This window comes from Triticum aestivum, chromosome 7B (assembly GCF_018294505.1).
Source record: "Triticum aestivum cultivar Chinese Spring chromosome 7B, IWGSC CS RefSeq v2.1, whole genome shotgun sequence".
In the NCBI taxonomy this organism is placed as follows: domain Eukaryota; kingdom Viridiplantae; phylum Streptophyta; class Magnoliopsida; order Poales; family Poaceae; genus Triticum; species Triticum aestivum.
This window is the reverse complement of record NC_057813.1, coordinates 709,210,930-709,225,706: the sequence shown is the minus strand read 5'-3', so window position 1 is coordinate 709,225,706 and position 14,777 is coordinate 709,210,930. Positions and strand designations below refer to the sequence as shown.

General features: G+C 42.9%; 1 protein-coding gene, 1 long non-coding RNA gene and 1 pseudogene across 8 annotated transcripts; 2 read left to right on the top strand and 1 right to left on the bottom strand.

Moving 5' to 3' along the window:
• Positions 1–1,317: 1,317 nt before the first annotated feature.
• Positions 1,318–2,145, top strand: LOC123161273 (uncharacterized). The gene is made up of 2 exons (XM_044579125.1): positions 1,318–1,794; positions 1,932–2,145. The coding sequence occupies exons 1-2, from the start codon at positions 1,360–1,362 to the stop codon at positions 2,019–2,021; spliced, it is 525 nt and encodes a 174-aa protein (XP_044435060.1). The 5' UTR covers positions 1,318–1,359; the 3' UTR covers positions 2,022–2,145.
• Positions 2,146–2,292: 147 nt separating this feature from the next.
• On the top strand, positions 2,293–5,505 carry LOC123161274 (uncharacterized). Of its 7 annotated transcripts, none has more exons than XR_006480631.1 (7): positions 2,293–2,367; positions 2,465–2,531; positions 2,878–2,966; positions 4,154–4,387; positions 4,474–4,614; positions 4,823–4,953; positions 5,046–5,505. It is a non-coding gene; the product is annotated as an uncharacterized lncRNA (long non-coding RNA). The 7 variants fall into 7 exon arrangements; XR_006480634.1 differs by having other exon boundaries at positions 2,306–2,367; positions 2,452–2,531; XR_006480633.1 differs by lacking the exon at positions 2,293–2,367 and having other exon boundaries at positions 2,374–2,531; positions 2,797–2,966.
• A 1,849-nt stretch (positions 5,506–7,354) lies between these two features.
• LOC123158565 (photosystem II CP43 reaction center protein-like) lies at positions 7,355–8,199 on the bottom strand (annotated as a pseudogene).
• Positions 8,200–14,777: the final 6,578 nt, after the last annotated feature.

The window sequence follows — 14,777 nt, the reverse complement described above, 5'->3', positions numbered from 1 at the left end:
TTACTTATCGTACAAGTTCAGCAGAATTAAAATTTGCCACATGGGAAGAGCATGCGTGTGGCAACTGCCACAGGAGTTCAATGAAATTAGTTGCCACCTCGTTTTGGGGTGGCAACTATGACAGTCATTTTCGGAAATCTGTTGCCACATGGGAGAACACGTTTGTGGCAACTACCACGTTTCTTCAGGTAGTTTAGTTGCCGCACATTTGTTCACGTTCAATCATACTGCCAATTTCGCCACAGTCTGCAGTTTCAACCCCAAAACTAGACTAGATCTAGGTTTCAATGGCAACTGCTTCAACCTCAAAATCACCCTTACAATTCTCGCACGAAATGGCTGCAACCCCAAATTTCGAACCAATCCGCACCAAAACAACCTGGCGGACAACTCTCAAAATCCAAATGCAAGACTAATGTGTTGCCTACGAGCAGGCATAGCCTCACCGACGATGCAGCCGCAGCGGCGGCGACGAAACTGCCCACTCCCACGAAGCAACGGCAGGCACACAACTATGGCGCACCGCCGCAGCGGCGGGAACGCCGGCGCACCGCCGAATCGCCGGAATTTCTAGGAATGGATCTAGAAATCGAACAGGGAGGAAAGAGGGGAACAAAATCAGGGAGGGTATGCGATAGATGAAGCGAGCATTACCTTCGACCCGCACGCGTTCCGGCGACGCCGCTCCGCTCCGACGAGCACCACCAACGCCCGCGAACACCGTCGACTGTCCCGCCTCCGCCGTCGCCTTCTCCCCTCGCCTTCTCCTCCAGTGGACTGTAATGCGAGTGGGTTGTGCCAGTAAATGCGACGCGGGGGAGAGTGAATGGAACCATGAGGGAGAGGGTGGAGGGGTGTGCGACGTGTTTGACGTCAACTGCGGTCGGACCGTGGCGTGCGGGTGCATGGCAGTTCCACCGCACGCCTCTCAGTGGCAACCGCTGACCGCGGGATGGCAACTACCGTGCGAGCGAACCCACTCGCACACCGCACACTAGAATCGTCCAACGTGGCGCCGAAAACCAGCCCTTTTGCTCCAAGATTCGTGCAAAACGAAACCAACGGCGATGCTTGCATGGATTATAACTTTAGAATTCAAATCAATGGTACCTTAGTGTCGACTGCTATCTCTACTACTAATGTCTCAGTTGGTAGGTCGCGTTCCGGGTTTTATTTTCGTCCCACCATTTTCGTCCGGTTTTTTTTGTCCCACCTCGCCTGGTTTTTTTTCGTCCTACCTTCCACTGATTTTTTTTCGTAGGTTTTTTCGTCCGCTCACCGATCCCAACTCCCGGAGTAGACGCCGCCGCCCGCCCCTTCCAGCCCCCGCCCTCCAGCCCTAGCCGCAACCCCAACCCCATGGAGGTCGAGATCAAGCTCCGGCTCCCGACGTGGCCGCACACTGGCGCCTCTCCTCCTTCCTCGCGCCCCGCCTGCTCCGCACCGACGCCCCCGCGTGGCCCACGCCGCCGCCGTCCTGCGATCCAAGTTCCAACTGACGCAGCTGGATCTCGTGCGATCTCACAGCTGCCACCGCCGCCGCCGAACTCACAGTCGGATTTCGTGCAATCTCACAGCCGCCGCCGCCGAACTCACAGCTGGATCTCGTGCGATCTCGCTGCCTCCGACGTACGGAAGTCTTCACTGTATGGGATCGCCGCCACGATACTGGATCGCCGCCACGGACGTAAGAGGCTGAAGCGCGGCGGGTGGGACAGGGTGTGCGTCGCGTTGCTGGAGAACTTCCTCGAACGAACGCTGTGGTGGTGCCATTGTCCATTGATCTGGATGTCGGTAGGATCCTGCTCCAATCGTCCCCTTCTTTCTTCCCACAAATATCGCTATGGCATCTGATTTTGCACATACGTACCAAAGCTGATTTTGTACACTGTTGTTGCGAGATAGTTATCCCTCATTCTTAATTTTTGCAGGTAGAAAAATTGAGGGAAATCAAAGTCAGAAGAATTGAAAATACTATGCACTGTGTCTACAAAAAGTCCAAGCTGCCTATTCCTACATAAGGATAAGGATCCACGAGTGGGTATTACTTTCACAATGTTTGTTAGAATCATTCTTTATACGAACTTGGTTGTACTTTCAGCCACAGAGATGCAAATTTCATGGGCTAATGCATGATGTGATAGCATAACAGAATCTGGAGGACCTTCAAACTTGGCTCTTTGCTGGGGCGAAGGGTGTGAAGTGGTTTGCCGCAGATTCAGAGGCCATTTGGTTCATCCATAATCTTCAATGCATCCCTACCCTGATGCTTCTAATTTTCACTGCCCTCGGGTTTTGGAGCATTGTGTAACTTTATTTGGTTCATTGCAGGTGCAGGGAACCTATTGGATTCACATCTTCTACTCTGTAAGTGCCCTTCCCATTGTACCTCTTTTTTATGTGTTGAATCACTGGTTCCCAAGGCTGCCAAATTGATCTTTACCAACAAAGCTTGACAAAGCAGTGTTCGAGGGTGTGCCTACGTGAAACACATGGTCTCCATCACCCTTTCCTTCTAGAGCCGGTACCAGGTGTGTGCAATTTGATGAAATACAGATGTCTGGTGTTTCAATCAGTATGTCGCATAGTTTTTTCATATGTGCTTTGCTGCGAAAAATCAACGCATCATTTAATTTATTTCTCAGTTTACATCAGCAAATGACCCTCTACTTGGCGTCAAATAATGAATGCACGTGATCTAGGACTATTTGCTTTGGTGCTTAATGGATCGCATCATGCATCCTATTTAAACTGCAATGCTTTACATCTAATGTTATTTTTTGAGTCATGGAACAGTGGCGGTCTTGAAGCGGTGGTGCCTTTCTATACCAAGACTGGATACAAAATAAGGTTGATTTTTGTTTGCTCTGACGATAGGGAGGCAAGACCAGGATCACATTCTTGGCCCCGTTTGAAGGAACGACGATTTTCAGGATTGACGTGGATTGATTTTCTTGAACATGAAGGTGTCATTTTCATTGCCATTGAACACTATAGACAATTAGTTCAGAGGTTTCCTCTCATATTTATTTTCTCGTTACTAATTTCCTCTGCTCATTACTAATTTTTGCCTACAACGTGTTGTTTCCTGCCTTTTTCTGCTGGTATGGTTAGACATTTGCTTGCTTAATCTATCATGCGAGTTTGTGCAATGGGTAGTGAGCTTGCATATTTCCATTTTATTTATCTTCTCATGTTGGCATATAATTGGCTTGGTCATTTAAGATGGTAAGAGAAGATTGCAAAGCTATTGTTCCAGCACTTGCAAATGTTCCTCGTGTTCATTCGTGAGTATAGTAAGAACAATATGTGTGTTTTCTGGAAGCTATGGTGGTGGTAGCTGCCATATAAATGGAATGGGACGGAGTCAGAAGCTGAGCGAGGGTTCAATGAAGAAAATGGCAGGGAGAGAAGAATATAATTTGTGTGATTATGTTAACATGGCTTTCTCTCTCTACGTACATATCTCTTTTCTGTAGGAGGCTTGTGATGGCACACAACAATGGAGAGGAGGAGATAAAATAGGAGGATGTCTGAGGAGCATGGCAAAGACAAAACAAAGAATGATGAATGCCTTTCCATTTCATGATCATCAAACACAACTAAGCTTATTTTTTGTATGTCAACTGTCGGAGCTGAGATGGAGCCTATGGGTGTGGTGAAGCAGTGTCGCCTAGAATGTGGATGGAGTGCCCATTGCACTGGCATGAATTATGTGTTGCCAAGAGGTGTCTAGAAAATTAATTTTGAAATTTTAGAAATAAGATCTACACGCAGTGATAATAGGGTGGGGATTTTTAGAACCTAATAAAGTGCTGCGGAGAGACCTGGAGGATGTGTTTAGTTTAGCGGATAGCCACCCAATGGACAGGGATAGCCAGTTTTAGAGGGTATACCGGTGCTTGCATTTGTAGTATCCAGACAAATATGGTATGCAATGATGAAATCCTGACGATCTACACCCACATCACTGTATTCTGTTCACTTGCTTGCTTTCCTTGCTATTATTGATGGAGCAGCAGAAGAGGCTTTTAGTGTTGTAATATATGCCCGACCAACTTATTAATTCAATAGCTCAAGAAAACTTTCAAAAAATTACTTTGATTGGGTAAAGTATGCACATGTATATAACATGTTATCTTTTTTCCTTCAGTTAACTACATGTGAAGCTGAAGCTAAGCCAATGTGCTTTTCCAGAAGAAGGCCAAGGCACATCAATCCAACACCAACCCACCTGCTATGGAACTAAGGGAGGAAGGAAAAAGAACATTGCCCCTGAAGGCTCGAGACGCACAAACAGGAAGCTGAGTTCGGGAAAGGTGGTTGTCTCCTTGACGCACACCATAGTGCCCATCTTTTCTATTCTAATGTCTTGTTCCTTGGACAGGTATTTGATCTCAGGCTTTCTTAAGTGGTCCGTACTAACAAATGAAATGCGCAGAAGGAGATACTTATGTTGTTTTGTTGTTGCAGACACCTTGTGCTTTGTGCAGACCATCAATGCCTTTTCCTCCTGTTCGGCCAGGAGATGAATGCTTTCTAAACATTGGTAATAACAATGAGATCAGAGAGTACTGCTCTATTCATTGCTCTTCTAAATCTTGTGAGTGCAAGGTATGTAGGGATCCAAGGATATTTATTGAGACCACTTCTCCCTTTTGACGAGCAAGCACTGTTTTATAGGTTATTGGCCACAATAATCTCATAATGGTGTCCTGCTATGTAGAACATGATTGCAAGATAATATATTTCCAAATGATACTTTATTTGGTGCCTATGTTATTGTTGAAGTGAGTAATCATTTGTCACCTGAAATTGCAAGGCATGCAAAGTGTTAACTGAAACCCCATGGCCTACTCGCCATCGTCAACTTCCTCTTTGCGCTTGCCGTCAACGCTCCCATGGGCGGAGCCACAAGGGGATGGATGTACATATGTACACCCGTTAATCTAGGTAAGAAGGCATGAACTAAATAGATCAAATATGTATACATTGGAAAATAGCTAGGAAACTTGTAAAATTGTGAACTTTGTACACCCATTTAGAATAACCTGGCTTCGCCAATGAACACCCCCATCATCGTATTCCATGCCATGTTCAACGTTCATCACAACCTTTAGCCTGCATCTGACAAGGGATGAGGGGACGAGGACAAGAAGGCCACGGGTATCATGGTGGAGAAGGAGGACAACAATGACATTGAGGAAGGGCAGACATGCCGCTCCATGGCAACTACGATGACCAGTTCCTTACTCACAATACTGGAGATCTTCATACAACCCCATATGCAACAACACAATTTCCATTACTTAGCATGCATCATAATGAATCAAATTAGTATCTCTTTCCTTATTTTTGGCTAGGATGGATTTCCGTTTCTTGTGTATATACAGATTTACTACTACTGCTACATTGTTACTCCATTATACTAAGAGATTGGGACCTGGTCTGATCCTTCCTATATGTAGTTGTATTTGTCATGACAGATAGAGATACCCTATGGCATTGCATTGTCCTCCCTCCCTTCCTAAATATAAGTCTTTTTAGAGATTTCCAACATGGACTACATACAGAGCAAATTGAGTGAATCAACACTCTAAACTACGTATATATACATCTGTATGTAGTTCATATTAAAATCTTTAGAAAGACATGTATTTAGGAACGGAGGGAGTATTTGTTTGTAAGACAGATTTGAACTAGCTTAGTTCTGATTGTAATTATTATGAGTGTTATATTCTTTTTTTCTCACCCGGTTCTAGCTTCTTGTTACTGTTTTGTGCAATAGGGTAATATAGGTTCCATTGTAATATTCCATCCATCCATCAATCTTTCATACTTGCATTGTTGCGGTCTAACAGTTCTATCCCGCACATTTTGTGAAATAGAATGTTGAGCTTGCAGCATTCATATTGGCAGGAAATGTAGGGTATTTCATTTTAAAAAGCAAGTTGGGGAGAGAGGGTCAAGAGGTTTCCTGGGGTTCCCGTTGATCTCCCGGACCAATGGAATTAGGGTTTTCGGGTGTGGGCACTGTGTGGCGCGACGTCCATGCTGCGATCTCTTGGTTGACTTTTGATGAAGATAATCTTAGAAAACTAACATTTTCTAGATTTCTAAATTAGTAAATTATGATGTAAACATGGTTGCAATTCTTGTTATTTTGACGCCCGTTATTCGGGTCCCATGCATGCGCAGATGAGTTTCAGTTGCATGTATGGACCTACAAAATATGAATGTCAAAAGTGCCCTTGAAAAATATGTATGCTAAATTACTATATTGGGTGTTCACTGTCATTGAAATGAGCGTTTGCTGACGCGTTTCAGTGTGTAGATTCACTTATTTCAGCAATAGTTAATTAATAGAGCAATTTTTGGTCCCCATAGCAATGCATAGGCACAAGTCCTATCAGTATGCCTAGAAGTAATTGTTTCTCCGTGTCCTTAGTATGTTAGTCCATTATAATGGATTTTCTCGAGTAGGAAAGTCTGTAGGCTGAAAAGCTTTCATGCATAGTTAGTACTACCACGTCGGTTAGGTGTATTTCTTTATTCAGCATGCTAATTTATACTATTAGGGTAGTCTATACATCATCTCATTTTGCTTCATCAACACCAGCGAGCGAGGGCATTGCCTTTTGTATTACCATCTCATTTATTTTTGTCAACACATAAGCTCGTGACCTGGTTGTGGCTGCCGTACCCGGAGAAGGTGCAGTGCTACAGTGAGCAGCAGGTTGCGTGGTCGTGGTGGTTTCCCTCGGTTATGACGTAGTGGAATTGGCCTGGGAAGCCCAGGGGAGAGGAGGGGGCCAGGGACATCATGGGAGGGAGGGGAAACCGCGGTGAGAGTAAGATGCAGGTTGAACGCCATGGCATCGAGGAAAGTTGGCAGTGAGAAGCAAGGTTGGTGGGGATGCAATGTGAGTGTGAGCGTTGTGTCATGCGGTGAGCGAGTGAATTGCTTTTTTTAAGATAAGAAGAAAAAATAGGTCATTTGCTTTTTTAAGGGAAAATAGACTGTTTGCTATGAGAGAATGTCACTTACTTTTTTTACATAGTGAAAATTATCACAAAACCTAACAAGTCATTTTTGAAGAATAATTACCAACAAGTGATTTACAAGTAAGCCTAGATGTTATTAAAATTGGGATGCAACTCATTCTACTAAAAAGCATGATGCCACTCACTCTGACTAAAGACGGTCATATGCTTGCATCTAGCAGGAGTCCAATGAATATATAACGTATATGAGCTTATTTTTAATATATGTTTACTTTCGTAGGTCGGAGAAAAAACCCAATGGCTTTGGATGATGCTTTGAAAATGTTGACCTATAAAGTTACTAATGTAATTACGTTGGACCAGCTAAACTATAAGACAAGTAAGCTTCTCCAGACCATACAAATGCACGACAAGCCCATGCGAAGGGTTTGGTTAAAATATGTCATATTCCGCCAAATACACAAATAAAACCCAACCATACATGCCCACCAATTGTATCTTCTAAATCATCTACACTAACAATCCACCCTTCTCCACCAAAAGGAGATTTTAGTAAATAACCAAATATAACACTGGGACTAAGGGTCAAATTGGTAATTTTTCTTACATCTCCCCCCGAGGGGCCCAGGTATCATATACACCGCCAAAATAAAGATCCTTGAGTACTAGAAGAAAAGCACCTAGACCTTACAAAATTAAGTGAATACCCAAAATTGTAGTCATTTTATTTCTATCTTTCCAGACATAACCAAAGAATGGAAAAGATTCCTCAAGAGTCTTGGGTCCCAGAAGCGTGTGATAAATGCCACCGAAGCCTAAGACTGCGGAGGAAATTAGGTGAAGTACGCCAGATGCAAAGTACGGAAAAGTGTCTAGAACTTCCCCTTGGCCCTACTCCGAACCTAGAGTAGCTAAGTGTGGAAGTAAAATCAACCCTTGTTCATACATGGGCTTTTCTGGTATGAAATGGGCCACTTCAAATAGGTTCATTGCTCCGGCCCAGAATACGATTAATCCAGCATGGGCTACATGAGCTCCAAGTAGTTTACCAGACAAATTGATAAGTCTGGCATTCCCAGCCCACCAAGCAAAGCCAGTGGTTTCTTGGTCACGACCAGCTAAAACGAAAGTTCCATTAAAGAGTGTTTCCACGTGGTAGAACCTCCTCAGGGAATATAAGATTTTCATGAGGCTGGTCTTTTTATTGTTTATATGGCTATGTTCTATTTGTAGGAGTAAAATAAGGATTAGGCTGTGGAGAGATGGTGAGTGGTTGATAGCTCCGGTCTTGAAAACCGGTATAGTTCTAGGAACTATCGAGGGTTCGAATCCCTCTCTCTCCTTTTGCTTATTGAATACGTTTGTTTCTTTCATTATTATTTTCCGTCCCTTATCTTTCTTTCATAAAAAGGGATGAATGCCTCGACTAGATGGAATAACCGAGCCAGAACAGAAAAAAAGTAAAACAAGTATAAATAAGAAAATCTTAGTTAAGAGGGTTCATGTAAAGAACAGGTTCCAAATCACGATCGATTCCCTTTTCAAAACCTGCTGCAGTAGCTCGGGCTCTTCCTGCATGCCATAAATGGCCCACAAAAAAGAAGAATCCTAGAACAAAATGAGAAGTTGATAACCAACTTGGGAGAGACATAATTAACTGCATTGATCTCGGTAGCTACGCCACCCACGGAATTTAAAGAGCCTAAAGGATTCGTGATGGCAGTATTGCCAACATTGACCTCATCGAGTCCATCAAGATTAATAAGCCTGGGATCAAGGATGCAGGTCCCTATCACATTCAGGCACATATATCCTCATATGCAGTCTGATATATTCAATGGTAGATCCACCAGGTATACCATCAAGGTTAAGATCAACATGAATAACTCCATTGTGTAGGGCTAATAACTTCAGGTTTAGTGGGAAGGAAACAATTGTGTAGAATGCCCTATCGTTTGATGTGATATATGCCCAAGAGATTAGGAGCCCTTGATTGTAATATGTGCCAATTCTTAAAGAAAGCAAGGAGTGAAGTAGAAGCTTCACCATTTGAGCACCAAGGACGTGTCATTGACTACAATGTTCATCAGGTTGCTTAGAAGAGATATGAGCAAAAGTATTATCATTTGTAAATATTCTTTTCAAGTGAGATGAGCAGCAGTACCAAGATAGATAACAATGTCAAAGTATCTTTAGATTTTTTTTTTCATTTGTTTGATAGAGCTGGCATTTATTTGGATATGATTTTCCATGGTGGGGAGAGATGGCGACAGCCTGGGTTGTGTACGTTGGGGGAATGAGATATGAGTGTGAGCAATGTGTTGTGGGCTGAGAGAGTGAATTGCCTTTTTTAGATAAGAAGAAAAGGAGTTGTTGATTGCTTTTTTAAGGGAAAAGTCACTGTTTGCTTTGAAAGAAATGTCACACATTTTTTTATATAGTGAATAATAGCTAACCGATGAATATATCTTTACTTTTTTGGGTCAGAGTTAAAACTGATGGCTTCAGATGATGCTTTGATGGATTGGACTGAGACCTCGTCGAGTTTTACACAATCAGAAGAGGTGCATACAAATAATTGTTATTTTTTGTATATATTTTGCACATGATAACACAAAAGGTATATTTCTACATATATGTTTATTATTGTAGGGGATGAAAGAGATAAAGATGGATTATGTCGATGTTTAAAAACATCGACAAGGGTCCCCATGCGATGTCATTGAAAGGCGCACAAATATCATCAAGTTTTATACACCAACATGAAAAAAAATTAAAGGCCCGTGGCAATGCACGGGCATTGTACTAGTTTGATTAATTTATTGGTTAACCCAAAAATAGCAATCCCCAAAAAGAACAATTATGAGTAGTTGGTGCCAAAATTCAATGCATGGTACTAGGAAAAGAGGTAATACACCAATATTAAAGGTGGACATCTAATTCAATGCAAGGTGTGATGTATTCCACAAAACACCTAGTGTCCAATTTGTAAGCAAGGAATAATTGACTTGGATGCTAGAATATTAAATTTGCATGCATCGTAAGTTTTAACCACTGAACAAGTTTCACGAACCATAAAAGTTAAGAGAAAGAATACAAGGGAACAATTCAATTGGTTCTGCTCTGAAATATCATTCTGTAAACAAATCATATAGAGAATATTTCTAAAATTTCTGAAAAGATCCATAGAAAGGCAGTATTTCTCTCTTTATAAAATACTAGGGGTATCTCCAACGCGAATGTCGGTGTCAAAACCAGCAGATCTCGGGTAGGGGGGCCCAAGCTGTGCGTCTAAGGATCGATGGTAACAGGAAGCTTGGGGACACTGTGTTTACCCAGGTTTGGGCCCTCTTGATGGAGGTAAAACCCTACTCCTACTTGATTATATTCGACGAGTATGAAGATTACAAGAGTTTATCTACCTCGAGATCGTAATGGCTAACCCTAGATGTCTAGTGAAAGGACATGCGGTGCCACCATGTGTGGTTTTGGTAAATGATGACATTCTCTATGGACTAATGGTTGCATTGAGTTATATTTGAAGGATATGTCCATAGTCATTTCTTGAAGTACATGTGTTGGTTTCAAGGAGTTTATGAGTTGACCAAGGTGGTATTAAGGAATTATCCAAAGATTGGTCATAGAGTTGGAAAGAGTCAAGGTTGATCAAGAATAAGTACAGAGAGTGATTCAAGTTGATCATCACACAAAGCGTAGAAGATACACCGAGTGGGATCAAGCGATCTCATGGTATGGTAAGCGATCGCATGGTATGGTAAGCATTGTCCATTGTGCTTTGTGTACTAACCCATGGTCTATGTGAGAGTTCTATGTGGGGTTAGGTATGTGTTCATGGGCTTGCATCAAGAGGAAGATATCACTCAACCAATGGAGAGGATGACATCAAGTGGTGATCGTCATCAAGATTGCCGTGCGCAAGTTCAAGTGGAGCATCACGAAGAGATCAAGTGCTTGATGCTTGACGTCCATTGTGGTGTCAATGGACTTGTGAAGATGTGCCGAAGAGTGGCTCACCCATAGTGGAGTATGGGAGAGCAATCATCTAGTCTTCATCGACCTAACGCAATCAAGAAAGGTGGTCCAACTTGAGGGAGTCAAGATCGTCATCATCTAGCTCAAGTGGACTTCGTGCAAGGCAAAGGTTTGCCCTTGATAGGTTTTATATTTTACCGGTCTCATGGTGATAGTTTGGAGACCGGGTTATATGATCGATAGCCGTACTATCAAGGGGGGCTCTCAAGTAAGTAGCGTGATCGTATCGTTTGTCGAGAGCTCAAACCATTGCATCCTTGCATAATCTTTCTTGATTATTATTTGTATTTTCTTTCTAGGTTTTAGAGCTTGTGGTTATCTTCGTCACAAGCTCTAGTACATCGAAAACGGATTTCATATGCTTCTTCTATCGCGTTTTCGGTGTTGGAGGTTTTACCGGTCTTTTTCGAGGAAGGGTTCTCACCATTTTCTCTTGCGGATTTTCTAATTTCCTTCTTGTTGCTAGTTCTACCAAGATTGTGTTAGCCCTTGTCGCTAGCTTTCCAACAAACTTGGTTTTGTTGAATTCGGTGTCCGTTTGCAGAAGTTGTGGCAGTTTTGGTGTTCTGAAAAGGCTACAGCGGTACTACCGCGGATAGGAACGGATGTAAGTTTTTACTACCGCTCCAGAGCGGTACTACCGCGGCTACTAGAACGGTAGTACCGCTCCGGACCAAAAACTCGTCACAAGTCCAGCGATGGTAGGCACGGATGTATTTTTCTAGTACCGTTCGCAAGCAGTAGTACCGCTACTCTTTGAGGTAGTACCGCTACCCCTTGCGGTAGTACCGTGAGGTCGAGCGGTAGTACCGCTCTGTGCGGGCTATGAGCATAGCGGTTGGATTTTTTCCCTCCTATAAAAGGCGGTCTTCTTCCCCAATGAACTTTATCTCTTGAGCTCATGTTCTTCCCCCATTGTTGACCTTCTTCGAGCTTGCTAACTTTCAATCCATCTAATGATTCTTGCTAGTTCTTGAGGGAAAAGAGAGAGGAGATCTAGATCCACGTTTCCACCAACCACTTTCTCCTCTAAGTGATGGGAACCCCTTGGATCTAGATCTTGGAGTTCTTCATGTTCTTCTTTCGTTCTTCCTCTCATTTTCCTCCCTAGCATTAGTTGCTTTGGTGGGATTTGGGAGAGAAGGACTTGGGCACTCCATGTGCCCTAGCCGTTGCATTTGGTGCATCGGTTTGAGTTCTCCACGGTGATACGTGGAAGTGAAGTTTGAGAAGCTTATTACTCTTGGGTGTTTGGGCACACTAGAGCTTGTTCCTCTTGGGTGCCTTGGCGCCCTAGACGGTTGGTGTTGTTCGGAGCTCAAACATTGTGGTGTAAAGCTCCGGGCAAGCGTCGGGGTCTCCAATTAGGTTGTGGAGATTGCCCCGAGCAATTTGACGGGTACCGGTGACCGCCCCCAAGGGTTGCCAAAGTGTACGAGTTCGGTGACCGCCCCCAAGGGTTGCCATTTGTACGGGTTCGATACGCCCTCAAGGGTCCCTTAGTGGAATCACATCATCTTGCATTGTGCGAGGGCGTGAGGAGATTACGGTGGCCCTAGTGGCTTCTTGGGGAGCATTGTGCCTCCACACCGCTTCAAACAGAGATTAGCATCCGCAAGGGTGTGTACATCGGGATACATCGTCGTCTCTGCGTGCCTCGGTTATATCTTACCCGAGCTCGTTACTTATGCACTTTACTTTGTGATAGCCATATTGTTTCTTGTCATATATCTTGCTATCACTTTGTTTTTTATCTTGCTTAGCATAAGTTGTTGGTGCACATAGGTGAGCCTAGTTGTTGTAGGTTTGGTGCTTGACAAATTAACCGCTAGGTTTATTCCGCATTTGTTCAAGCCTAAGCCGTAATTATTTTAAAGCGCCTATTCACCCCCCTCTAGGCGACATCCACGATCTTTCAAATGGTATCTGAGCCTCGTCTCTCTTTGTTAGGCTTAACCGCCGAAAGAGTAAAGATGTCAACTAGAGGATTAGGATTCTTTGACACTCTTAGTTTTGATGGCACAAATTTTGATGTTTGGATAATTCACATGCTTAATCTCTTTAGGGTCATGTTCCCAAATTTAGAGTGAATTGTAGATATGGGGTTTTCTCCTCCAAAGGATCCCCAAAGATTATCTTTAGAGGATGAGAAAAACTCTTATCTCAATGCTCAAGCTTCTAATGTGCTTTTCGATGCTTTGAGCAATGTAGTTATATTTCAACTCATGCCGTTCCGGGATGCTCATGAGTTGTGGACAAAGCTTCAAGATAAATATGGTGTGTCCAAGTTTTGTGGGGATGATTGTTCTCCCTCCACCTCCGGCCATGTTGTCTTCTCAACTGCCTCTACTTCACCTACATGTGGTTTGCCACAAGGTAATGATATGGTGAGTAGTGTTGATCATTGCAATGATGATAGTGTGCTTATTATTGATGATCCTTCACCACTATCTTATTGCAATGCTTCTTCTTTGGACTTTAACACTTCGAGCACTCCAAATGTTTCACATGCTTATGTTGATAGTCCTTGCATTTCATGTAGAAATTGCTTGACTAAATCTCATGATGATATGCTTGTTATGTCTTGTTGCCATGATAAAAATGCTTTTATTACCTCTAGTTGTTGTGCTAACAATGTAGAGGAAACCCAACACTCCATGGAACAAGATGTGGTCTTGAATGGTGCCTCGAGGGATCCTACATCATCATCTATTACTTTTTTCCTTATGGCTAAGGTGTCAAAGGTATCTCCTACTTTGAACCCCAATATGTCGCTTGATGATGATGTTAATGCTAATGATGATGAGGATAATGATGAAGAGAATGATAATATTGCTTCCTTAAAAATTAAGGGGGAAATGATTTTTAAAGCTCTTCACAAAAATAAACTTGCTCGTTCTAACTTCATGGAAATCATGTCTATTGCCATTGAGGGCAAGAAATACATTGAGGAGTTGGAATCTCATCTAGAGGAGCATGAGGTCACCATTGAGAAAATGTAAGCTCATGAGCGTGATTATGCAAATGAGATCGTGGAGCTATCTCAAGCTCTTGAACATGAACAAACCACCTCCGAATCTCTTGAGGAGACTTCTGCTCTAGAACTATCTAGAGTGAAGGAATCTCATGATAGAGCTCTTGAGGTGGCCAATGATTTTGAAACTAACGATGAGAAGCTTGAAGTTGCAGATGCTAAACTCCCTGAGGACTTTGGGCACCTCAAAAATGGCTTAAGGGTCATTAAGAGTGAGCTCATCAAACTCACCGAGTCTCATGCACAACTTAAAGCTTCATATTCTGAAGAGCTTGCCAAGTTGCCTTCTCCTCTTTCTATTATTGATGATGCTTGTGCTACTAACTCTATTTATGGTGAAGCATCCATTTTGAAGGAGAATGTTAAGCTACGGTCTCAACTTGAGTTGCTATCCAGCAAATATGAGAAGTTGGAAGAAAATCATGTAAAGCTCACAAGCTCTCATGATGATCTTCTAGTATCTCATAATGTGCTAAAGATAGATCATGAGGCTATGTCTAAGGTAACTTCTAGTAAGTCACATGTGGATACTAGCACTACTTCAAGTCAAAATGCTATCTTGCCATGTGCTAGTCCTCGTAATTCGTCTACTCATAACATTGGTACTTCTTGTGGTGAATTACTCTCCTTGCCTTGTTTCTCTAACGATGAAGCTTATAATTCCTCCAGTACTTGTGTTGATACT

Excerpts from the sequence above, each read along its gene's own strand:
- LOC123161273 (XM_044579125.1), top strand. The coding sequence starts at position 1,360 with ATGGAGGTCGAGATCAAGCTCCGGCTCCCGACGTGGCCGCACACTGGC. Across the intron at positions 1,795-1,931 it reads GTCCATTGATCTGGATGTCG|GTAGAAAAATTGAGGGAAAT; the intron begins GTAGGATCCTGC and ends TAATTTTTGCAG.